Here is a 26,049-nt window from a genome sequence, read left to right as displayed (position 1 = left end):
CTTTGTCATGGTAGGGAGAACACGTCAATGTAAGGGTGGGGTCATAGGATAGCACAAGGGTTAACATGAAATGACCCTTCAGTCAATCAGCAGCATGTTGATGAGGGGCGTGCCTTTTTCAGTGCTCTTATGAGTGAATCGTGCTTTGACCTTTCTTGACCTTTGTCAGATGACACTGTGCTTGACTTTTCAAATCATTCAAGTCTAGCCTAACTGGTTTAGATTGAACATCGCTGCAATCTAAAGCTCTGCTCTACACCAGAGTAGTGTGACATAATGTGGTACTAGATGCAACTGTCTTATTTCTTAACCCTTGTGCTATATTAGATGACCCCCCACCCTTACATTGACGTGTTCTCCCTGTTCTTCCTTCAGTGCACTGTCTAGTGGCTCTAAATGACCCAACTCCCAATGTCAAAGTGCCTAGGATAGCACAAGGGTTAAAATTATTCATGAACCGGTCCCATCAGACGTGTGCTTGAACACTATGAAAGGGATGAATGTGTCACCAACCAAGCTAAAAGTATGGCAACGCCAGAGACCCTCAATGCTGAGGGTTCAGTCCACGAGGTTCCAGACTGCAGCAAACAAGCAGGACGGAGGCCCTGCAGGAGGACGGAGGCTGGGCAGCCCTGAACTAAAATAACCCTCTTGCTATCTTAGGTGACCCCACCCTTACATTGACGTGTTCTCCCTACCATGACAAAGGTGGATAAAGGTGGAAAGATTTCATGTAATCCATGGACACCAGTGAAGATCATAAATCCTAGAAGAAAAAATGTTTAACGCACGTCTAGTGGGTCTAGATGACCCAACGTTAAAGTGCCTAGGATAGCACAAGGGTTAAAAAAGGTTGTGTATGACAAAACCTGATGAATTATTGGGAATAAAGGGAGTTTGTATAGATTTTTATTTCTGATATGCATAACACGCATATAGTAAAGCAATTACCAAACAAACATATCTTGTTATGTTGCACAGAATACAAGTTCTATCCGGCAATAGTGTTGAAATCAGAACAAAGAAAGAGTTTTGGTGAAGAGGAGGAAGAACAGATCAACGGTTTGCCTTCAGCACAAGGCCAGCCTTCTCCACAGAACCAAGGTTTTCCTTCAGGGACACAGAAACCTCTGCTGGTGCGGATTCACCTGAGAAAGCCTGGACTCCAGAGCAGTAACCAAACCAGCTGTAAGAAACACTGAAAGAGGCTCAATCTGATTCCAAGTCTGCTCATCAGCACCTTTAGCCAAACAACAAACACATTTCTCAGTGTGCATTTCAGAACAAATGTGAAGAACGGTGAGTGCAGCCGTGTGTCACTACCATCCCGGGTCTTCATTCATCCCTATGATGTAAAAAGGAGGCACAGTACTGTTCAGAGTGGACAGGAGCCTCTCTTTGGTAGGCCGTTTTCATTCCCCACAGTCTCCACTGCATATGAATGAGCATCTACCAGCACAAACTCTCTGCTACCTACAAGTTTTCCATCTTGCTGATTGGAAACTAGAAGACACGGTGAAGAAGAGAAACAAAACAGCTTCTTGAAGGCACCATGAGTTCACAAAGATACCAAATCTCCCTCTGACTCGGCGAGGAAAACCGTCCTTCAAAGTAAGTCACTTTTTAACAGGACAAAACCATTTTCTTTGTACAATTTCACAGAATTGACCAACCCACTGGTTAATATCATAATGACTTAAAGCATCATCAACAACAGCGGCCTTCCAGAGACCCGTCTGCGTGAAAACAACTGTTGCCCTCCCTAAACTCAGTAACAAACACGTTCCACGGTTCTGTGATGACCACAAGCCTGACCTTGGCTCGAAAACCAGCGTTTACTGAGACAGAGGTCTTCAACTTCAGAGCCTGTCATTGTCTTCACGATAGAAGTTATCGTCAGTCAGACTTCTACATCAGGGCTGGTTAAGAATATCCAGGAACACGTAAAGACAGAACAGAACACAGACTGTTCTGGATATTCTTTAATCTAAACAGAAGGAAATGGTGAAACACACTGCCTGGTCCCTGCGCGACTTTGCCTCTTCAGACTCCTGTAAATATTGCATTTATCCTTTAAAGCAAAAATCTAATACTATCCAAACTGGCCCAGTGGTTTATTTTAGATGTACATGTTAGAGGCCAGTGGGTGTCAGAGCGTTAGTCAGAGGAAAGAGCAGCTCCTGCTTTCACATGGCAACAGGAAACCCAGAAATACTGCAGGAGCTCCTAGCAGAGAGGATGAAAGCATGTTTATTTTGTTTGGGTCCTCTAAATATCCGTCTGTATACAGAAGCTCTGGAGGTGCTCCTGGGTTTGGAGCGGCTGTTGTGGTTTGTGGTGGTTGTTGTTTGGTTCTTTCAGCAGCTCTCCGGTGTTGCTGTTAGAGTCCAGCTCAGCAGGGCACACCAGGCTGACATTCTCTTCTGTGATGAAGCAGAGAGCGGGCAGCTCTGCACCGTTACCAAGGGTGGGGGCGGTGGAGGGCGAGTGGGGGGTGACGGCGACGGCCTGTCCTTTGGTGGAGGGTGACGAGGCCGGGCACGACTCCAGGCGGTCGTTCTCCACCTCTGGCAGGGGGCTGACGGTGGCAAAGCGCATGTGGCAGTCTCCCCCGTTGGAGCCGTGGCTGCAGGACGTCTTCACACTTTCCAGATCAGATGAGCTGAACTCAGAGAAGTGACTAGAGTGAGAGTCAGCAACAGAGGGGAGGCTCCCACTCAGTGAAGGGGAGTCGAACTCTGAGGAGTTGGTGCTGCGCTGCTCCAGGAGCTGAGCATCCATGTCCTCCCGGGTTTCCTTGATCTTGCTGCCTCCTTTCTTGCGCAGCTTGCCTTTTGTCTTCTTTCCTCCTGAGTTGGAGGAGCAGGAGCAGGAGGCCTCTTTGGACCACTTGGAGGAGGTTCCTTTGCCCTCTGAGGAGGTGTTGGGACGCGTCCAGCCACAGCGGCCAACATGGCTGCCCTCATCAAAGCTACTGCTGCCACTGTGATGCCGGTGTTTCCCAGGCTTGGATTCAACGTCGGCCTGGACCTCCATGCTGGTTCCATCTCTGCAAAGGGGAGGCCGATCTTAGAGATGAACACTTTGTGAACAAGAGTCTGCTTTAGAGGGAATCTCACCTGTCAAGAGGCACGTAGCTGTTAAGAATGGATCCGGCCATGGCTTTGGTGCTGGCGCTGTCACTGACCGTTCCCAGGCTGACTGTGCCAGACTCCCCACTGAGACTACAGCGCTCCTTCTGCACGTCCGCCTGCACCTCCAGCCTGAAAACACGCCACGGGGGGGGGGGGTCACAGGCCAGGTCACAGGCCAGGTCACAGGCCAGCGTTGCTTTCGGACTCCCTTCACTCACCTGTTCAGGTAATTGACCATTGCACTCCCAGACAGGCTGCCAGTGATGCTGGCTCCAGCCAGAGCCATGGTGGAAGCGGTGTCGCTCAGGTTGTCCCTGTTTGATCCCAGATGGTCCATGTGGCTCCCACTGGCACTGAGGCTGCCCGTCATCCCCCCCACGCTGCCCTCGCCTATGCTGGGGTTGTTTCTGCTGTCAGCCACCAGTGTCACATCTAAAGCAGAAAACATTAGCCGCTTTTCCCCAATCGGAGTCACAAAGCAGTCAATCAAGGTTTTGACATGTTTGCTTAAATCGATTGTCCTCAGACATGTTAACATGTACAAATGAAAAACACTCGTCATTTTTGTTCATTTAGTCCAATCCCTCAGAGTGATTAATTGTTTTACAAAGGAAAAGCACAAAGAAAGGTGATCTTCAGAGGCACAGGAAACCCTTTCTGTGGAAGAATCACCGTTTTAGCTGCAGCAAAGCACCGTCTCCCTGAAGTGAGACTGCTGCACTGTTCAGCAGTGGATTTCAGGGAGGGGGGGGGTTGCTGCATGGCCATCTGATGCCAGTGATACCCACCAGTGGCAGTTCCAGCGCTGCCCGCGTTCATGTCATTCTCATCGTCGAACTCGATGCGTACTCCTTTGCCACTGCCAGCCGAGACGCCACAGCCTCCACTGCGGCACAGAGAGAAAGGCACCACGCCGTATACATAGGCCAGCATGATGGGAACGCCGATCCCTGGCGGTGTAAGGGGAGGAAAACGGACAGCTGAGTCAGCCACTAGTTAGCATGATGGAGGGCAAAAAAACAGAAGCGTGGACAGGAACAGGTCGTTCTCAGCTCATCAGAAATCCTGATTTAGATTTGTTTGCTGCTCAGGCTTATTTTCAAACTAAGGAGAAACGTGACGGCTGAAACGTCACAGGACTTAGTGATCTTTATGGATGAGGAGACAGATGAAGAGACGGAGGAAAACAACTGACCCACAGTGACTGCAGCCACCACTGGAGACACAATGACAGAGAGGGTCACTCCACCAGCAATCACCAGGTTCCTCTTGTGGGTGGACATATCTTTTCCTTCATAGCGGTTATATATCTGAAAGAGAAAGGAAATGGATTCACACAGTGTTTCCACACTAGTCTTGCACTTAGTCAACTCAGTCGCTTATTCTGACTGCGGCTGCCGGGAAGAAAGAGTTGAGCGGTGCTACGATTGTTTCTAAGGGAGCACAGCAGGTTTTCAGGTCAAACTGTGTGTATTTAAAACAAAGTCATGAACGGTTAAAAGGTTTGTCAGCTCTGGTTTCTTCATGACAGACACGAATGGGGATAATGGGGTAAACTCCATCAGTGTGTCTGATTCAAAATGACCACAAGATTTCTCTATAGTATTTATACTATACTGTGTGAAAGGAAAAGGTGTCTTTGATTTTTGAAGGCGCAAAGCTAAAATCATCTAGAGTCACAGCATCTCAACATAACACTGGATAAATGAAGTACATAGAAAATAATGTTTATGAAGAGTTTAAGGATTAGCAGGTTTTAGGGGCTCACCTTTCGTCCCACGTATACGGGGATACCAATTATCATGGCGGGGATGGCGATGCCAGCAATCAGTGCAATGCCAACAGGAGCTCCAACCAGCGTTCCCAGCTGCCAAAGGATCTTCTTTTTCCTGCTCCACGGCTTCTTACCCCAGAAAGTACAGCCTGACGGACTGAGGGAGCAGAGACAAAACAAACCAACACCATTCATGGGTCTTAACGGTTGCTTCCAAATATTACTACAAGTAGTATTTTAAAGACCCATTCCAATGAAAATCTTTTGGTGTTTTTAATTAAATGTTCTTGTGGTATTTTTTCTGATGATGGAGGACAAATATAAAGATTAAAGTTGCATTTCGGAGTATTTCTCTATTCCGTCGTTGTGAATCAGGAGCAGACGAAAAAAATGCAGTTTGAAAAAGATCCTATTTATGACATAGAAAACACACTGGGCGGGCCAAGAGCTCTCTGCAGAGGGGAGGGAAAGGGGTGGAGTTACTTCTCCTCAACAGCCCCGCCCACAACTTAAGGGTAAATCTCTAGTGAACTCTTGCAGCTCTTCAGAAACTTTGGCCTGGAAAACTACACAGGTTTCTTGATTTGGGCTGAAAACAGTATACTCATAATAATACCACCAGTGGTCTGGGTAAATTCTCGATTCTGATTGGCTGCTGGGTATGCGTTAAAAAGTGATAACGCATAGGAATAATGCACACCTAAAGAAGAAGTTCCGGTCACATAGCTTAAATGTTCCATATCACTGCGCTGGTTTCTTTAAAACAAACATTTTCTCCATCATCTGGGCAAAAACAAGCGGTAAGAGGTGAACTTGATGCTTTACTTAAGCATATATATTGCTTTCCTTTGTCACTGCAGTCGAGATCGTTGTCACGGTAACGTGACAACACATTGCACCACACAACAGATAGTCAGCTTTCTGTGGAAAAAAAAGCGATCCAAACCGAAAAAAGGAGACAGTACTAAAAACTGATTGAAAATGGTTTTCTTTTGTAAGTGACCATGGTATAAGTGGGTTAATTGCCTTTGAAGTGTGCCGTGGAAGACTAAAGCATCCGGCGCATCGGGTGGTTCAGGCTTCCACGGCGTGCGTTAATTTCTGATAATGCACACTTTGTCGGTCATTAGCAATTCCTTAAAAGACCACGGAGAAACAATTTGAAAACAGTTAAAAAGATGATCTGAGGGAGACGTTACCAGCTCGAGCATCCAATCAAAAACCTAGAAAATATGTGCAGATACTGACCTCAAGTAGTGCAAGTCTGAGATCTCCTTCATACAGAGCCAGCAGAACTCACAGCCACAGACGGCACAGGTCATGTGGTTACAGCTGCCGTCGTTCATCTTTATGATGTAAGCTGCACAGCGTGGACACGGCTTGATGTCGTCTACTGAGAGACAAACCGTTGCAAAGAGTGAATGAGGGACCAGCAGCTGGGACGCCCCGAGAAAAGGACTTTGGTGCAGTGGTGCTCATGAAAGCCAGCCTACCTGCGGCGCCACTCTCCTGGCTATAGCTGAGGGAGGACGAGCGCACCGCTCTCAGACGGAGGCTCTGGGCTCTCTGCTGCCGCGCTGCATCGCAGGTCTGGTTGGGATGCCACAGCTGCTTGCAGTGGTAGCAGAACTCGGTACCACAGCCCTCCCTGCCACATTTGATCTTTGGACAGCTGGCACACCCAAAGGCGATTACAGCATATCTGGAAAAAGCAGATTACAAACAAAAGACCATTAATGGAAAATGGCATATCCTTACAGAGAAAAAGCAATAGAAAACAATGCACCTAGTCAGTGAATCCAGAAACACCAGTCTCCCGTTGTCCACTAGTTTTCATATGTTTGAATTTGTTGTAAGTTAATGATTTTTGTTTTTGTTTTTAACGACTTTACATTAAGGTAATGTAAAAGTGGCTAAAACGGATGAACTCTTGTGAATGCTACCTTGTGCTTTTCATGAAAATGATTTTTCTTACCATTTTAACCAATTCTCAAACTGTAAATTCACTTTGAGGAATATCATTTTTAATTCAAATTTCTTTTTATGTGAGTATTCAGCAACATAAAAGACATTCAAACTTTTTTTTTGCAGAAACCCCAAACAAACCCACCCTGTTGCACCATAAAAAATAAGAATTCAATAAAATAAACAAAAATTGTAATGATTGGAGTAACAGTGTTATCCCCTCAGAAAGAAGCGATGGATCAACATCTTTGATCTTGGTGAGAACTGGCTGCCAGACACTAAAAAACCCTGTGGCACAACCCTTCATTGAAAATCAGATTTTTTTCTAAGGTAAGATGGCACATAAGATCCAGGAATATCATTTTTAACTGTACAGAACAGATGATCCAAAACCCATCTTCTTCAGTGTTATGTGTGAGGGTTCCTGTTGCTCTGAGAAAAAAAAAACAACCATCAGAAAACACGTCCACCACCTTCCACATACAGACCATGACCTCCAGGAAACGACCTGCCAACCGTCTGTAGTTGTTTACCATTTCATCAGAATAAACTACTACAATGTCAAAAAGAACCTTCCAACAGTTTCTCTTTTCAGGCAACAAACTGCTGCAGGAAGAAAAAGAAAGAACAGGATACAGCTGAAATATGGGTTTCCCTGGATTAGGATTAAACATGAAGGATTTCCTTTACAGGGCAGCAGTGGTCTATGGAATATGCTTACATCGTTGGCATTATGAAATGATCCTCGCCATGTTTGTGGTATTTTTCCAGCTGTATTACCCACGAGTAGGCGTGCACAATATACCGCAAATTTATCGTTATCGCAATATCAAGCTGTGCAATGTGCATATCGCAAAAGACAGCAAATTTGCAATAAATGGTTACCTTAGATGTGGCTAAACAATCTTATGGCAGCTTGAAGTGTTTAATGGATTGAAAGAATCCCTTTCTGCATTTGACCAATCAGATGGACCCCTTCACGTTGTTAACTAATCGGATGGCGCCCTATTATGTTGTATGTTCGCCTCCTACGTCAACAAGGGTCATTTGTAGTATAATTTTTAAGCTGTTGTAATGGAATGGGAATAATATTTTTGGTTGTTTTGCTAATTGTTTATATACCGCAAATTATATCGTTATCGCAATATTAATTACTAATATCGCATATCGCCAGTTTTCCTCATATCGTGCGGCCCTACCCACGAGTCATGCGATTTTTGAAATACGCCTCATATTTTCGACTTTCATGGCTTTAACGGCTGTTACTGATAGATCAGCGCAAGGTCAGGTGATTCACTAACGGCTAATCGAAATTACTGAATGAGACCAGCTGGGGTAAGGGGCTGGGAGGTACTCTTTTAAACATGAACTTTGGGGAGTCTATAGGTGGAAACATGTATTTCTGCATGGAGTTTGCAGAAAGGAACTACTGAGGATGACTCCAAATGTTCTGTCTTCAATCAAACTAGGCTGTTTTATTTGGAGTTTGGGTTGGATGCACATGAAGCTGGTGGTTTGGTGACCCATCTGTTAGGGGAAGAACTGCAACAACTTTAAAAGGAACTTAAAAGGCAATAAGAAAACAGTTGCAGCGTTCGAAATAAGCAGTTATCCTGTTGTCCGAGACAACCAGATTTTACAGACTACAACCAAAATTGAACCTGATGGTTGTCCGTTTGACAACCTGGTCTTTTATTCAACATTTTGGTATTTTTCGACTATTTTTCAAAGTTTTTGGGAAACCGACAGTTACTATGCTGTACTAGTCCCAGTCCATACAAGTGTTCTAAATTTTAAAAATACTCATTAGGTTAATGTAATCAATTTTCGGATATATCATAGGGTAAGATAAAGTATTTTCATTTGACTGTAACAGTATTTGATTTACATGGCAATACTTTGCATAACCAGATGCTTCAATCTTTAGTAAAATGTTTGTTTTCAATATTTAAAGAGTTTTTTAAATGTCCATCATAAGAGGGAGTTGATTTTAGATGTATAGAATAAATAAAGATGTAGGTACTGACATCTGAGTAGGTTTCGTTGCTGTTGAATATTGGTATCGAAGGACAACCAAAAATTGGGGAGGACAACCAAATATTACTTGCCAGGTTGTCCGGAGGACGTCCATTTTTTCCCCTTATTTCTAATACTGAGTAGGTTTTGGTTGAAAGGTGCTGTTCCTCCATGTCAAGTTTGCTCGATTTCTATTGTTGAAATATAAAAGAATTGAGCTGTAAATAAGGTGTTCTATTAAAACCTGTGCTATAAAGTGATCACTTTGTAGAACTCTTAAGGACATCAAGAACACCAAGTGAAAATAATTGATGGTTACAAGAAGAAAACTGTAGTTTCTCAAAGCCACAGACACTAAATTGATCAGACCAATCCTGACAGGTCTCTGGTAAAGTGACAGCTAATAAACCAGGGACGTCACAAAGGAAGGGAACTGGACACTGGAGTACTAAAGTACATCTGCAGTGTTAGAGGATAACGCAGGAATGTTTTACCACTGCATACAATGTCAGAGTAGCATGCAGCTGCATGCGTGGCAGGATACATAAAGGCGTTCTCCACACAGCTTTAATAACTGGGCAGATAAACAACTAAAAACCTGCAACCTTTTTCTTTTTTTTCTAAAGCAATGAAATGTGATACTTAACACCTTATTCTTTAAATTATTCAATAACAAAAAGCATGCTAGCTCCTGTCTTTCCTGAATTACAGACTTTCCAAACCTCTTTGGTAACTTTGAAAGTTGATGAAATGATTTTTCCTTAACTATGCTTTTTGCTCTGGTAAAGAAAACTGTTCTATAAAAATGTTTGGACCAGTAAAATACTGTTTACACATGTTATAAATGTATTTTTACTTGTTCATAAGCTGTGACAAAGGAAGTTGTCAGTTTGAGATAAACACAGAGCACCTTGAGTTTATCAGAGAAATATGAATTTCTATTTAAGGCTAGTGTTGCAACAACAATGATTTAGAGCTAAATCTGTTAGCCAAGAGAAACCTTCAAATTCTTGGTGAGTAATTTCCAGCTGCTAAAAAAGCAGGACTTAGTTTTCATGCACGCTTGGCTTCACTTTTACCTCACCAAACTCATTTCCAACAACAACAGAGATCAAAGTCCACAACGCAAAGCCCAGTTTTCAGAAAAGTAAAGGCGGGGGGCATCGCTCTGTGGGACGGCTGTTTCAGCAGCAGACCTTGTTTCTGCTGAAGGATTTTCCTTCTCATGTTGTGAGATTTTTCATGTGTGCTGCTTTGAGTTGCCTACATTGATGCCTTTTATAACCTTCAAACCTCTCGGCTGAATTCTCATTTTGAAGGAGTTGTCCCAGAAGATCACGTTGTTGAGGAGCTTGGAGTTTCCAGTCTATCCAGGATCGTGTCTTAATATATTTTAGTGTAGGTGTTTGTTTACTTAAGCATGGGAGCAGGAAGACTTCCCTTGCTGTTCTATTATTGTCTTATTTTTAAATATTTACAGATATTACAATCCAAAAACACAAACTTCTGAGTCTCAATTTCATGTCTGCTTACCCACAGTCTGGAGCAGGGCACCAGCGGCAGTCCGGGTCAGCAACCAGCCACCTCCTCAACATGAATTCCTCATATTTCTCCATAAGCAGTCGATCCCCCAGGATCATACAAATATCATGTGGGTTGAATCGCTCAGAGCACTCAGGACAGCTTATGTTGACACGGGATTCCAAGATCTCGATGCGCAGATACTGGCGCAGGCAATCAATGCAGGAGCGGTGGTAACAGGTCATGATGTCAGGAAAACTCTCCCTGGAGTGGCGCAGAAGGCACAGGGGGCACTCCATCAGCTCAGCCCCAATTCCAACAGCAACTTTAGAGCAGGAGGAGGCAGAGGTAGAGGAGGAAGGCTCTGAGGCAGATGAGGTAGAAGCAGCGGTAGCACAGGCACCTTCGGTTCCAGTCACTGAGGTGGCAGCAGAGTTCTTGTCGTTGCACATCTCAGAATGGATGCTCTCGATACTTGCGATGCCGTCCATGCCCGTTAGCCCTGCACTCCCAGGAAGCTGGAGCTCTCTGGATCTTTGGTTTTTAGACTCGTGTCTCCTTCTTCTGAAAAAAGAAGCCAAAGAGATGCGCCTCTTCTTGGGAGCCTTCTTCACAGAAGGCAGGGATATGGAGGAACCAGAGGACTGCATGTCCCGGTCAGAACCCATGACGCCACTGCTCCCACAGCCCAGCTGCTGGGGCTTCTGCAAGCTCATCTCTTTGGAGGGAGGAGAGGGATGAGCCAGAGGGGAGCCGGCACCGGGTAACCTGTCGCTGGCATGTGCCGAGACGTGTGGTTGTTGGATGGGGCTGGGAGATGGGGTAAGGTGGTGGATGGGGGACGGAGCCGGGGAGGAGGGGCCTGGAAGGGGAGAGAGGGCTCCAGAGGGCCCCTCTGTGTTTAAGACATGGTGGCTCCTCCTGATGAGCCTCGTCGTCAGATCTAGGAGACGGATTTTGGCGAAAAAGTCGGGGTTGCTTGCTGTGAAACTTCTGCAACAACCTAAAAAGGGTGAGAAAAAAGGAGACAGAATGACAAAAATCCTTTAATCTGCTGATGTGAAGCTGCTAAAACAAGTAGAAAAGATGGCTGACCACAAATTTGACTACATTTCACCATAAAACAAAAACGTGAAGTTGTAAATATCTTTTAAGTTTTACAAAATGGTCAAATCTATGCTCATCTTCTCATCTACTCTTCTCAGGTACCAAGATTTAGTCTCATTTTTACTGAAAACTATGTTGTCCAGTTGTGTCCTTTCATCTTTACACTCTGAATGAACTGTGATCAAGAGGTGGAGCATGTACAAGGGCATCAGTGCTCTAGGAAATTAAAGGATGAGGCCTTTCAGTGACCTCAAACATTACAAAAATTCATCTTGGACAAAAAATTCATAGAGCTGGCAGAATCCAAGTCTGCTTTCCTAATCAGTCTATTAAGAGTACGAAAGGTTGACGGGCTTGCTCAATATTGACACAAAGACACAGTGTTCTGCTCCACCCATGGGATCAACAGGGAGGAGGCCTCTGGCATCTGCTGAAAACCACATACAGCCCATCTTTACAATTGAATCATAGTTACACAAATACTTCTATACCAGTCAAGGATGGTTTTTCAAAGTTCTTTTATAATTTTCATGAAAAGATGCCCACTTTTATCAAAATGTTAACCTTTCTACCCGAATGCTAATTGGGGAATCTTACCCTTGGCAACATGATAATAATAATTACTATTTAGTACTTTTGGCTGTATTTTTATGGAATACTACCATTGACTGTAAATGAGAACTGGACAGAGTGCCTACCCCCCTTTGCATTCCAAATAGAAAGTACCAGCTGGCTCCAAGATCCCATAGACTTCTATAGAGAAATAAACAGCTGTTACTCAGTCATTATAGTTGTCAGAATGACCACTGTCGCTCTTATACCCTTTCTTTATTTATTATTTTTTATTTATTATTAGTTATTCAAGTTATAAACTGAACAAGCAGATGCCTCAATCAGGGATGGGTCGATATAATGTTTCCCGACAGATACCAATAACCGATATTTCCCCTGCAACTGTGGCCGATAAGTATTGGTATCTGGAAATATCTAAGTGTCTACAATAACACAAAGTTTAGATTTCCTTTTTCTTTCTTTATTAAAAATGCACAAATTTTCTTTTACTGAACAATCACAGCGTACTTGACCTTTTTAACATGCAGCAAACCATTATATAAGTACATTTGTCAGCATTTAGTGCATTTATTAAATATTGGACATAACTGTAAACCATAAGCTCCCCATTGCTGGGCATCTATTAGGAACAACACGGATCCTTATCAAAAATAACATTTACCTGAAAACAGTCAATTACTGTAAGCGTCCCAATCTATTAGGAACAAGGATCCATTTCAAAAATGAAGTGTTTCTGATTTTTTAATATCGGACCAATACCGATAAACTCAAAATATGCTAATATCGGCCGACACCGAAACTGGCACAGACATATCGCCCATCCCTAGCCTCAATAAAATTTGGTGGCACTGGCGCCTGCTTGCCCGCACATCCAACAGTCAAAAAGTTAGATTGACAGATTTCAGACCAATCACTGCTCACTGACGATGTCTGGCTCAAATGTGCTAACGTCCATATCCCAAAGAAATAGCAACTGAATTCACATCACTTGGTTGGAGCCGGGAGTAAACCATTTTCAACGGGTGACGTCACACTTACTCACTCCAGTTCTCACATACAGTTACTGAATGGCACCAACAACTACAACTAAACATCTGATACACTTTAGATTTTAAAAAAACTGTAGATGAATCCCCACTAGGAAGTTCCGATAAAGCACAATAAAGATACTCCCAGTTATTGCATTAAATAGAATCGTAGTTACAGAATAAAAAGAAGAACAAACTTGCAATAGACCCAGATTCTGTAAGTAGAAAAATGAAGGCAAATCATCAGTAATGACGTTTAGTTGAGTTTGCAACCGCTATTCTGGCCCACAGAGCTGACACACCAAAAAAGACACACACTGCAGCTTTTTTCTAGCTAAACTTAAAAAAGAAAAGTATGTTGGCATGAATGAGGGCATGTTTTCAGTTAATCTGAAGCTCAGCTTCCTGCCAATAACTACAAAGAAGAAAGCAGAAGAGGCTGCACCACGAAAGAAAATAAATCTTAAAGCTTTTCAGAGAAACATCTAATCGTTTCATTGCACTGCTGCAAACATTAGTGTCAAGCATTTCTGTGGTCATTCTAACTCTCATTTCAGAACTAAAACTTGCCTAATGAGCAAAATCATCTGCAAGTTGACTTTCAGTGTTAAATAGGTCCTAGTAAAGGCAGCTGGTTTGATGAGTACTAATTAGGCCTGCACAATATACAAATTTATCGTTATCGCAATAACCATATTGCAAAAGACGGCAAAAATCCCAATAAATCCTAAACCTTAAATGTGTTAAAAAAATGTTTTCCTCATATCCTGCAGCCCTAGTACTAATTCAAGATAATACCAAAATTGTTATGTTATCATTAATTCAGCATTTTAATTGCAGAAACATGTCTATAAAGTAAAACTGCACAGTATAATTGTAAACACTTTTTTCCCTATTTTTTGCTAATCTTTCTTGGAATTTTCTACTAGAACACAATTAACAAAAAGTATTTATTTGCTATTGGTTACAATTCATAAAAAAATAAAGCTCAGAGGTTGGAGTGTTAGAACTTTAGAAAACATTGGAAAAATAAACATTTACCACATTCTCCAACACATGCTTATAAAATAATACCCATGTGTGTCCTCTTAATATCTAGAAGAAGCTATTTCTAACAGATTGCACAGACCAAGAACGTGACTAACATAAAGCAAACATTCTGATTCTTGTGGAAGTCTTTACAAACTTTATAACTTAAAACATTACACACAACATTATTCATAATATTTTTTAAATAGAACCAAAGATGAACAAACATGATAATGTATTTTTAAAAGGAGTATATGACCAAACCCCTATGAAGATGAATAACATCAATTATGACAATGCTAAAATGAGCTAATCTGGCTGACATATAGGTAAACAGTGAATCAGGCCATGCTGACCAAGTGCGGCCCACCCATTCAGTATTGCTCTGCTACATTCCTGTCAGACATGTCCCTGTGTAATCTTGCCTCTGTGAGCATTCCTGGGCTTCCATGGAACTGGGAACAGTCAATCCATCTACGATGCTTCCACTGCATCAGGATCGCACACGGAACAGCCTTCTAACAGGCGTGTGGCCCACTATTGACTTACGTCAAATAAAGTCCCCTCATCATGTAGCAAACCAAAAGCTAAGCTTGCAAATGTTGTGTTTGAATGAAAGACTTTCCTTTACTTGGACTCACAGAAACATCATCACCAGTATGATATCAGTCCATCCTTCCACCTGTTTTTCTAAGGCTCACAGCCATGGGGATGCTGCAGCCTACCGGGCTACTGTCGGTAAGGATGGGCCTCACCCTTGACGGTTCACCAGTCCATCACAGGGCCACACAGATAGACCTTAAGGACAATTTAGAGTCGCCAGTCAACCTGAATGGGTCTGTGACTGTAAAGTGCTTTGGGCCTTCGAGGAAGGTAGAAAAGTGCTATATTAAGTATACGCCAGTCACCCTTTTAAAAAAACAATCCATATGTAAGAAAAAAAAAGTTATTGAACTGAAATGTTTCTTTCTTAAATGAAACTATGCAGTAAACAAAGTGTGCATAAATACTGCCATGAGCAAAAAGAGTGAATCCATCATGTAGAGAGTACAAAGAGCTAAAGAAAGCCAACAAGGAAAAATGCTGGAAGTGTTTCCAGGGCTAAAAGCCAGTCCAGTCTCTGGTTCTCCCCCCTCCTTGAGTCATTTCTTCCCCAGTATCCTCAGAAGATGGCGGGGGTAGTGATGAAGTAAGCATCCTGGCATTTCAGCTCAGCTGACAGCAAGACATTCAGGAAAGGGTGTAAAATGGGAACTGTAACAGCCAAATTTCAAGACTGAAATAAAGCAAAAAAAAAAGCACAGTTTGTGCATTTTTACAACAGGGCACTGTTGTAAAAATGTACAGTCTTGTTGGTACCCCTCTGTTAAAGTAAGGAACAAAACCACAAATCTCACTGAAACAAATAACAAAAGCAATAGTGGAAAATATATATATACAGTACAGACCAAAAGTTTGGACGCACCTTTTCATTCAAAGAGATGTCTTTGTTTTCATGACTTCAAAAACTGTAGAGTCACACTGAAGGCATCAAAACTATGAATTAACACGTGGAATTATATACATAACAAAAAAGTGTGAAACAACTGAACATATGTCATATTGTAGGTTCTTCAAAGTAGCCACCTTTTGCTTTGATTACTGCTTTGCACACTCTTGGCATTCTCTTGATGAGCTACAAGTCACCTGAAATGGTCTCCACCAGTCTTGAAGGAGTTCCCAGAGATGCTTAGCACTTGTTGGCCCTTTTGCCTTCACTCTGCGGTCCAGCTCACCCCGAACCATCTCCATTGGGTTCAGGTCCGGTGACTGTGGAGGCCAGGTCATCTGGTGCAGCCCCCCCATCACTCTCCCTCTTGGTCAAATAGCCCTTACACAGCCTTGAGGTGTGTTTGGGGTCATTGACCTGTTGAAAAATAAATGATGGTCCAACTAAACGCAAACCGGATGGAATAGCATGACGCTGCAAGATGCTGTGGTAGCCATGCTGGTTCAGTATGCCTTCAATTTGGAATAAATCCCCAACAGTGTCACCAGCAAAGCACCCCCACACCATCACACCTCCTCCTCCATGCTTCAGTGGTGCAGCGGTAGGGCAGTCGACCCATGATCGTAATATTGCAGGTTCGATTCCCGCCTTGCACGCCCATGTGTCGAAGTGTCCTTGGGCAAGACACTGAACCCCACCTTGCCTCTGGTGGAAGGTTGGCACCAGTGTTCGGCAGCAGAGCCGCCATCGGTGTAATGTGTGAGTTCATGGGTGAATTGGTTTGTGACTGTAAATCGCTTTGGGCCTTTAAAAGAGGGTAAAAAGCGCTATATAAGTATACGCCATTCACGGGGGGAACCAGGCATGTAGAGTCCATCTGTTCACCTTTTCTGCATAGCACAAAGACACGGTGGTTGGAACCAAAAATCTCTAATTTGGACTCATCAGATCAAAGCACAGATTTCCACTGGTCTAATGTCCATTCCTTGTGTTCTTTAGCCCAAACAAGTCTCTTCTGCTTGTTGCCTTTCTTTAGCAGTGATTCAAGCAGTCTCCTTGTAACAGTTGTTGTAGAGATGTGTCTGCTGCTAGAACTCTGTGTGCCATTGACCTGCTCTCTAATCTGAGCTGCTGTTAACCTGCTATTTCTGAGGATGGTGACTCGGATGAACTTATCCTAGTCTGCAGCAGAGGGGACTCTGGGGAGGTCCGCATGTTAGCCAGTTTCTTTGTAGCGCTTGATGGTTTTTGTGACTTGGGGACACTTTCAAAGCTTTCCCAATTTTCGGTCTGACTGACCTTCATGTCTTAAAGTAATGATGGCCACTCGTTTTTCTGTACTTAGCTGCTTTTTTCTTGCCATAATACAAATTGTAACAGTCTATTCAGTAGGACTATCAGCTGTGTATCCAACTGACTTCTGCACAACACAACTGATGGTCCCAACCCCATTTATAAGGCAAGAAATGACACTTATTAAACCTGACAGGGCACACCTGTGAAGTGAAAAACATTTCAGGTGACTACCTCTTAAAGCTCATCAAGAGAATGCCAAGAGTGTGCAAAGCAGTAATCAAAGCAAAAGGTGGCTACTTTGAAGAACCAACAATATGACATATTTTCAGTTGTTTCACACTTTTCTGTATGTATATAATTCCACATGTGATAATTCATAGTTTTGACGCCTTCAGTGTGAATCTACAATTTCATAGTCATGAAAATAAAGAAAACTCTTTGAATGAGAAGGTGTGTCCAAACTTTTGGTCTGTACTGTGTGTGTGTGTGTATATATATATATATATATATATATATATATATATTAGGCCTGCACAATATACCGCAAATTTATCGTTATCGCAATATCCAGCTCTGCAATAGGCATATCGCAAAAGACTGCGAATATCGCAATAAATCGTAAACCCAAAATGTGTTAAAACAATCTTATGGAAGCTTGACGCTTTTAACGAATCAAATAAATCCCTTTATGCTTTGACCAATCAGATGGACGCCTTCCCATTGTTTACCCATCAGCTGGAGGCCTATTATGTTAGATGTTTGTCACCTATGTCAATGAGGGTCATTTGGAGTGTAATTTTAAACTGTTTCTAATGAAATGGGAATGATGTTTTTGGCATTTTTCTATTTTTTTATATACCGCAAATTATATCGTTATCGCAATATTAATCTCTAATATCGCATATCGCAAGTTTTCCTCATATCGTGCAGCCCTAATATATATATATATATATATATATATATATATATATATATTCATTTTTATGCAAAACAAGGCAAGTGCACGAAAATATACAAAACTATAATATACATAAGACTATACTATAACAGCACTAAAGAACAGCAGTAGCTAGCACTAAGTCATTATCACATCCAAACTGGTGATTTTTTACCTCTATAGAGAATAACAGACATCATTAGTTACATAGTCCAGAAAAGTCTTCCATATCTTAAAGAAATTGTCAGTTGTGGAGTGTTTTACACATGTTAGATGGTCTATGGCAGGGGTGGCTAACCCTGGGGGGTATTCCAGAAAGCAGGTTATGCTAGCTCCCACGATAAGTTTGAGGCTAAGGAAGTTGATGACCTCAGCTTTCGGTTCCAGAAATGGAGGTATGTTTCAGGGTAGGTCAAGTTGCCATGGCAACTCATGCTCTGAACATAACCTGGTCCGGAGCAGGTTTAGTTGAAGATTAGTTTGTTTACAGAGAGGTGAAACAGCATGGCGTGTCCATTTGAAGATGATTTAGTGGATGAAAAAGCTCAGATATTACTTTTTCCACCATGAGAGGGTGATAAGACCACATATGGATGTTGGAAAGATAAACTTTTTTACTTTGATCTAACTTAATTATTTGCTTCAGTTAAGATAAATCATTTTTTTTGTTAGGTCACCTTAAAAATAACACATAGTTTTCAGACAATTATTTTCCTTTTACTCAAATTAATTCAATTAAGTAGGTGTAACTTTGATGCTGCTGTTAAATCGGCACCGCAAGGGATTCTGGGATATCATTCCCTTTGCCTGTCTGGACGGATTTGGGTTTAAGTGTGGGTTTTTTACAAAATGTGTTTAGTTGTATAGCTGTTTTACCGTGTTTCAGCGTGTTTTGCCGAGCTATTTTGTCCTACTATGCTTAAGTCTCTGCACCATGAGTGAGAGTAAAGTAGAGGATGATGAGTTTATATAGCACCTCTACCACCCAAGCCTGTTATGTCAGTAATGGAATATTCTGTGATGAATTTTTGCACTCCGTGCATTTTTTTCCGTTCTTTTTATTGTTAAAAAATGAGCATATCTGCCGGCTCAAACTTAGACATATGAAAGTTCAAGAAATATAAGTAATTAAGATGGAAAAAAGATTGATGAAGTAATGTGACATTTAGTTAGATAAATACGTAAATTTGAGTTGTATAAACAATTGTTGAGTTTGAATAAATTTAACTAAATTATCTTTCAGCCGTGTTACTTTTTTGATGGACTTATAATTTCTATCCGCCGTCATTAAAATCTCAGACTCCGTCTCACTTCCGTCTCAAGTGTCGCGCTTTTTTTTTTTCTCCACGCGTTTCCATGGTGACTCCAGAAATCGGCGATCTATTGAGAATGTCTTTATGTACCGTGCGTTAACCCAGGGTTACCAAGTCGAGCGTAATTACGCCAACTCATATCCCGTCTTTTGGAACCGACATACCCCGAGTAAGCAAGTTCAGGCGGATTTCAGCCAGAGTTCACGCTCAAAGTCAGTCTAGTTTAAACATGCTTCCTGGAATACCCCCCTGGTCCTCAAGAGCCTCAACCCTGTCTGTTTTCCAGTTCTCCTTAGACTGCTTGATAATGATAATCAAAATCAGGTGTGTTCAGTCAATCAGGATGTGAAATCACTTGAGTCAGCCAATCAACAGCAAGCTGCTTAAGGACATATACAGTACAGACCATTATTATTTTAAACAAAAACCAGATATTGTTTGGGGCTTCTTGGAGATCCAGTGGAGCAGAATATTTTTTCTACCACAACAGGCTAGGATATTAAATAACTTTCTGTAAGTTGTGTTGTGTTCTTAATTTGTGTATTAGGGAGACTGAGGAGGAATGGCTCTAGTTTAATAATAATTTTCAACATTTGCTGCAATTTATGGGTTATCAATATCCAATACTTTTGAATTTCAGGTCAGGACCAGATATAGAGTTCTATTAAAAATTATCTTTTCCATGTCTGTTGGCCAGATCACCTTCATCTAGGCTTGTTTTTTTAGATAAATCAAGAAGTAATGTTGTAGACAAACGCCAACAATCACTGATCATAAGATCCACCAGAATGAGACACGAACAGACATTTTTTCAGAATAAACACCATGTTCAGTTGGTATGCAAACAAGCTTAAAGACTGATGACTATAGTGAACTCAGAAAGTGCAGAAAACCCAGTAAATTCAGCCTTTACAACCTCAAGTTAAGCACTGACCTAATCACTTTGTTCTGTTTTAGTCACAATAGGCCATTTCTGGACTAGATGGGAAAAGTTGTCAAGAAACCGGACTACTGAAAATGTTTAAAAGAATCTTACTGAAAAGTTTGATTTAAAACAATTTTATAGATTGTATAATAAAACGCTGCAAAAATATAAAAAATCTACTAATAACAAAACGCACCGCTGGAGCCTATCCCAGCTACTGTTGGGTGAAGGCGGGGTACACCCTGAACAGGTCATTAGTCTGTTACAAGGTCACACACACACACACACACACACACACTCACTCATACACACTTAAGGGTAATCAGGAGGAACCAATTAACCATGTTTTTGGACTGGGGGAATGAAGCCAGAGTGCCCAGAGAAAACCCACGCATGGACAAGGAGAACATGCAAACTTCACACAGAAGGGTCCTGGCCAGGATTTGAACCAGGGCCTTCTTGCTATGAGGCGATAGCAACAACTAATACTCCACAGTGTAGCCCTCAGTTTTGTTTTGTTTTGTTTTACAAAATTCAAAAGCTTGTGATAAGCATCACTATGCAACAAGCCTGTTTTCTCAGCCCTTTCATGTACTGTAGCACTAAAGCCACATGGTCTAAGTGATGCAGAGAGATGTTTGCTTAAAGTAATAAAAGTGTTGGGTTTTTCAAGATACACAAACAATAAAGACAAGACCGTCCAAGTGGGACTTAAAAGCAACATCCAACAGCAAGATCCTGTTCAAAATCACAGAGATGAAGCTCGCATTAAATCTGCTATGATTTCCACTCACTTAAAAATGAAAACTGTTTTTCAACATGCTCTTGTAGCATTTGTCTGATGATAGAGGACATTTTTAAAGAAACTAGGATTAAAATTGTATTTCTGACTTCTTCTTTATTCGAATTGTTGTGACGAAGAAATTTCATTTGAAAAAGTTTGTTATGATTTTTATGTAAAAGCTACAATCAGCAGGCCACAAGCTTCCTGCTCTGCTCCATTCTGATGCATCCACTTAAAGACAAATAGATCCGTGTACGTCTTTGTATTCCTCGTCCGAGCTGGCACCTGGATCAAAACTATAACTAGTACCAACATTGCTCGCCATTTTAGTTGCACCGCTAATGTTAGGTTGGAGATGTCAAAGGCTGTAAGCTAGAGAGCACGTAAACAGATGAATGATGAGAAATTGGAGTGGACATACTCCGGCCAAACAGTTCTGCCCACAAATCAGAGGAGAATCTCTAATGAACTCCTGCCACTCTGCAGAAACTAGGTCCTAGAAAATGACAATTTTTTTTTTATTATGGCTAAACACGACATAAGTATCCAAGTCCAGTGGGAACACTTTGAAAATAGATCAAAAAGTGATTGGAGTGGGTAATTAAAAACAAAGCGCAGTGACTGGGAACAATAACAAGGTTGCTCAGTCTATGAGATAAATTAAGAAGTTTCCTAAGTACATTTGTTTGGGAAAAGTGTAATCTCTTCTCAAGTAGCTTCAAGAAAATGTAAAGTATAATAATATTAAAAGTATTTTAAAAAATTTACACAATAACATTAGGTAATCATAATTCAATCATTGAATAAACACATATTTTGTCTTTAATGCATGTGCTTGCATGCTCAGGGAGAAATCTGTAAATAATACATTTCACAAAGTACTTTTGATTGAACTGCTCAGCATAGAACTTTTTCAATGCACTGACCTGTTTTTAAAGTCAAACGTGAGCTAATGATTTACTGTGTTTACACATAAGCCAGACAAATGATCCCCTTGGAACAGCGGAAATTATAATAAGCAGTTTGGCTATAGCCACTGCATATGCTGGCAAGATCACCCAGCTGCCCAATATAAAAACAAACAAAAGGGGAAACCTTTTGTTTGTTCCACTATCAAAGATGAAGAAAAAGAACTGCTAATTTTATGTAAACTTCAAAATGTAAACAATTAAACTGCAGTCTGCTTTAGAAAAATGTGTGAATCTACAATGAATGTGAGCTAGCTGATTCTACAAATAATATGGATAGTATGTGCAGTTGTAAACTAAGACCACAAAGTGTTTTCATTTATTGTAGTCAGGTAACTAACTGCACCGAATTTCACTCATTACTTGGAGTCTTCTGGAAGGGTTTCCTAACTTATGAGGATCTTTAGTAATTATGTGCTGGTTTTCTGCTATGTATGACTTGTTCCATCTGGAACTTCAGGTCAAATTTCCACTTCAAACACTGAGGGTCAAATTCTTCCGTCACAAAAACTTTTACTGGTACTACCCATAGCATACCCTGCTGTTTTTGGATCTAACACACAACAAAAACGAAATGAACTAGGTGTCTGCGGTCTTAACCAGATAACAGAACAATCCCTGTTAATGTCTTGTTTGCAACTTAACACAGGGTCGATAGCTAACTGATCTTAAACGGAAAAAACTTTAAATTGTCAGCACTTCCCCATACAAGCTTTACAACACATAACAACACTACAGCAGAGCAGTAGGAATTGTGAAGCTGCAAACTGCCAAACACAGAGAGAGCATTAGCAGCTGTTAGCACGGTTAGCTAAACCTACCGTCTGTTGCTAACGGCTCCTGTGCCAGAGGCGGAGTCACAGAAAAAGATGTTCTCCTTTCAAATACGTTAAACTCGATAGCTAGCTGCTGTTGCTGACAAATCGAGCTTTACTTATTCTACTATACAGCCACCTATTTAGCCCCGTCTGTCTCTTTTCCCACCTATTCGCTCGGTTTCGAACGACAACAGCTTCCACAGAGCCTGCTCTGTTATTAACTGTTCTCGTTCTAGGTCGCAAATTCAAAAGGTATCGCGAGACTACAAATCTGACCGTTTTGTGTTTTTTTTTCTGGTTCTACAAAAAGAAAATGACCTGTGTGTTGGATTTTTAGTCTTACTTCATTTTTAAGAGAAAAAAATATCTATTAAAAAAATACAATTATTTTCATTATTGCTGTACTAAAATCATCTTTCACACAATGAATTAAAAATTTATTTTTTACTATCATACATGATTTAATTTACAGAATAAAATCAAGACATCAATTTAGGAAACAAGCAAAAGTACAACAGAACCAGGGGTAACATATTGGTAGAAAACATTGCTAAATGTAATTAATAGCCTTTTTTTATAAGCCTTGGTGTGCAAATCAATAGTATCTCCAAACTGATTAAAAATGCACAGATTTAAAAATGTTGAGTGTAACCTCCTAAATTGTGTCTAACCTGACCCTACGACGGACTGGCGACCTGTCCAGGGTGTCCCCTGCCTTTGCCCATAAGTGGCCGGGATAGGCTCCAGCAGCTCCGTGACCCCGAAAGGAACAAAGGAAAGAAGATGAATGAATGAGTCGAACCTCTGAAAAGTTAACAATCTGCACTTGTGGATCTTTCTTTGAGTTATTTTAAGCTGGTATTCTATGAAGGTTAAGAGCTGACAGGTTGAGCCATGTTATCCAGGACTATAAAATCTGATAGTGTGTTCACAGTCAGGTAAGAGGACAAAACAGGAATTGTTCACAGTGTTTACATTGATGTGTAGAAGAAAATAGAAAAGAAGACAAGTCAAAACGAAGATAAAAACTGGGAAATTCTGAGACTGCTTAAAAAAACAATTCAGGGTTCATATCAAACACATTCAAAATGTGTGTGTGTGTGTGGGGGGGGCACCATGGGGGATGTCCCAATCTTTTTTTCAGTTACCTTGGTGAGTGGTGACTGGAACCTGGTCAGTCTTTAACTGGTATTGGTTCTGTGACCAGCCCACCAGTGCTCTGCTCCTTGGTGGTGGGGTCAACCACCACCTTATGCTAGACCTTCCATGGGGGTGACCAGTGGACAGCCTAAGGCTCAGCGTGGGAGGGAGATGCTCAGGACTCTCAGACATCTCTCATCTGGGGCTGGTGGGGTCCTAAGGGAATTTGGGAACTTGGACTGGAGCTGGACGCTAAGGCTCTTTGTAGCCCTGCACTCTCTTGCTCTGAGGTGGGGGATCTCGTGGTGGCCCCTCTGGTCTTGTCTCTGGGTTGCTGGTATCCGGTTGTCTGGGGGTTAGATGTCCTCAGGACACTTTTTCATGGTAAAGTCTTGAGACCTGCGATGCAACCTGTACAGGGTGGGGGTGGGTGGAGGCCAGGGTCCATGCCGGCTTCTACATTCAGTATTATCGTAGATTCTTGGAAACACCTTCCAGCTCACTTCTGCACAAACATGGATGTTTGTGTGTGTGCAGACAGCTATGGAGTATGTGTGCATACGTGCAAAAAGTTGTATCTGCGTGTGCAGGTAATGGTCATATGTGTTCTCGTTTATGTGTGGTGCACAAAAATCCAGTTCTGTTTTTGGATGACACACTTTTATGGCTCCGCTTTTGCCTTTTGTGTTTTCTGTATTCTGCACCTTCATTGTTTTGTGTTTTCGTTATGCTTTATGAACCTTAGCAAGGTTCTTCCTTTCTTGTCCGGTCCAGAATTTAAAATAAGTTCAAAATATTTTTATTTGACTTTTCTTAGGAATAAAGACATACATGCATAATGTAAAGTCACAATGGCAAACAGCAGGACTTGACAGAAAGAAAAATAATAAAAAATAGAAATAAAAATGAAAGAAATTAAATGCAGCAAACAGAACAGAACCAAAAACAACCCTTACACTAGCTGGTGTATGTTCAACATGGTAATGTGCCCTGGTTACCTCGCTCCCATATCTGCTGAAATGTCTCCAGAAAAGGGCCCCACATCTCCTGAAAGTTCCTGCTCTTATGATTGAGCGACAATCTAATCTTGTCGAGTTGCAAACTAGACATGGTATCTGCCAACCATTGCTTGTGAGTCGGGGGGGGGGGGGGGGGGGGGGGGGCAGAATCCTTCTGCCTAACCAGAACTGCATGTCTGACCAAGAGGGAGGCAAAAGACAAGAGTTTGTCGTTTTTCTCAGGTTAAAGTCACCCTCTCTGCGATCCCAAACAGAGCAGAGGGTTTGGCCGCACCCAGAACCCGCAGAGGGATGGACAAGACCAGAACATGTGAACATTCATCAAAGTAAAGACTGATATTTGGGTAGATGTCAGATAGTTTAGACTTAGAGATGTGTGATCTGTGTACAACTTCAAACTGGATTAGACAGTGGCGAGCACAGAGAGATGAAGAGTTCACTTGTCTGAATATTACTTTCCAGATTTCTGGAGATATGGACATGTTCAGATCCTCCTCCCATGAGGAACCCAGCAATGCAGGAAGAGAGATGTTTCTGCTCAAGTGTAGTTCCATCTCCACCCAGTCAGGGGAGTCAGATCAGTTGCCATAAAATGATCAGAATGTCTTCCAGCGCAAATTTGCAGCCCAATAATAGTCGAAAATTTGGAAGGGCAAACCCACCGGTGAACCTGGTTTTCCGCAGATGGACTTTGCTAAGACGAAGACGTTTTCCCTGCCGGATATAGGAGGGGAGGATCGAGTGGAGCTGGTTAAAAAAGGAACAGGAATAAAAACTGGCAAGGACTGAAACAAGTGTAAAAATGTGGGAAGGAAGCATTTAAAATAAAAATAATATAAGTATAAAGAAACAAAACGAATCAGCCAGCAGGACAGTGATGTCAAAGGTTTTGATGAAGCACATCCAGGTTATTGTGAAGAAAACCCAAACATTTCCAAATAACCAAAGTTTAACAGTTCAACTGCAAATTCTGCAAAAAGCATCAATAAGAGAACACTTTCTTTTTTGAAGAAGCCACCAGACTCAAAAGAACACAAAAAACTTGGGCTCACCTCCGCTGCCTCAGTGATCACACAAAGTGGAAGCTAGAAAATAAGGGGTGGATCTATGGACATTTTATTACCCACAATTCAAAGCAATATGCCATTTGATCATGAATTTTCCAAATGACAATGAAATATGAAATTTAGGCCTGAAAAATGCATTTATTTAG

General features: G+C 41.7%; 1 protein-coding gene across 2 annotated transcripts; it reads right to left on the bottom strand.

Moving 5' to 3' along the window:
* Positions 1-892: 892 nt before the first annotated feature.
* Positions 893-22,938, bottom strand: LOC101163998 (E3 ubiquitin-protein ligase RNF19A). 2 transcript variants are annotated; one of them, XM_011484883.4, is made up of 10 exons: positions 22,681-22,938; positions 10,423-11,413; positions 6,402-6,610; positions 6,157-6,301; positions 4,903-5,065; positions 4,330-4,444; positions 3,923-4,084; positions 3,353-3,566; positions 3,120-3,263; positions 893-3,049 (listed from the first exon to the last, which is right to left on the bottom strand). In XM_011484883.4, exons 2-10 carry the CDS (start codon positions 11,124-11,126, stop codon positions 2,269-2,271), a joined length of 2,637 nt encoding a protein of 878 aa, XP_011483185.1. In that variant the 5' UTR covers positions 11,127-11,413; positions 22,681-22,938; the 3' UTR covers positions 893-2,268. The 2 variants fall into 2 exon arrangements, with proteins under 2 accessions (XP_011483185.1, XP_023819614.1); XM_023963846.2 differs by having other exon boundaries at positions 6,157-6,298; positions 22,681-22,934.
* Positions 22,939-26,049: the final 3,111 nt, after the last annotated feature.

Source organism: Oryzias latipes, chromosome 16, assembly GCF_053564925.1.
Source record: "Oryzias latipes strain Hd-rR chromosome 16, Olatipes_Hd-rR_3.1".
NCBI lineage: Eukaryota > Metazoa > Chordata > Actinopteri > Beloniformes > Adrianichthyidae > Oryzias > Oryzias latipes.
Note: the sequence above shows the minus strand (reverse complement) of the source record. Positions and strands in the feature narration are given on the sequence as shown.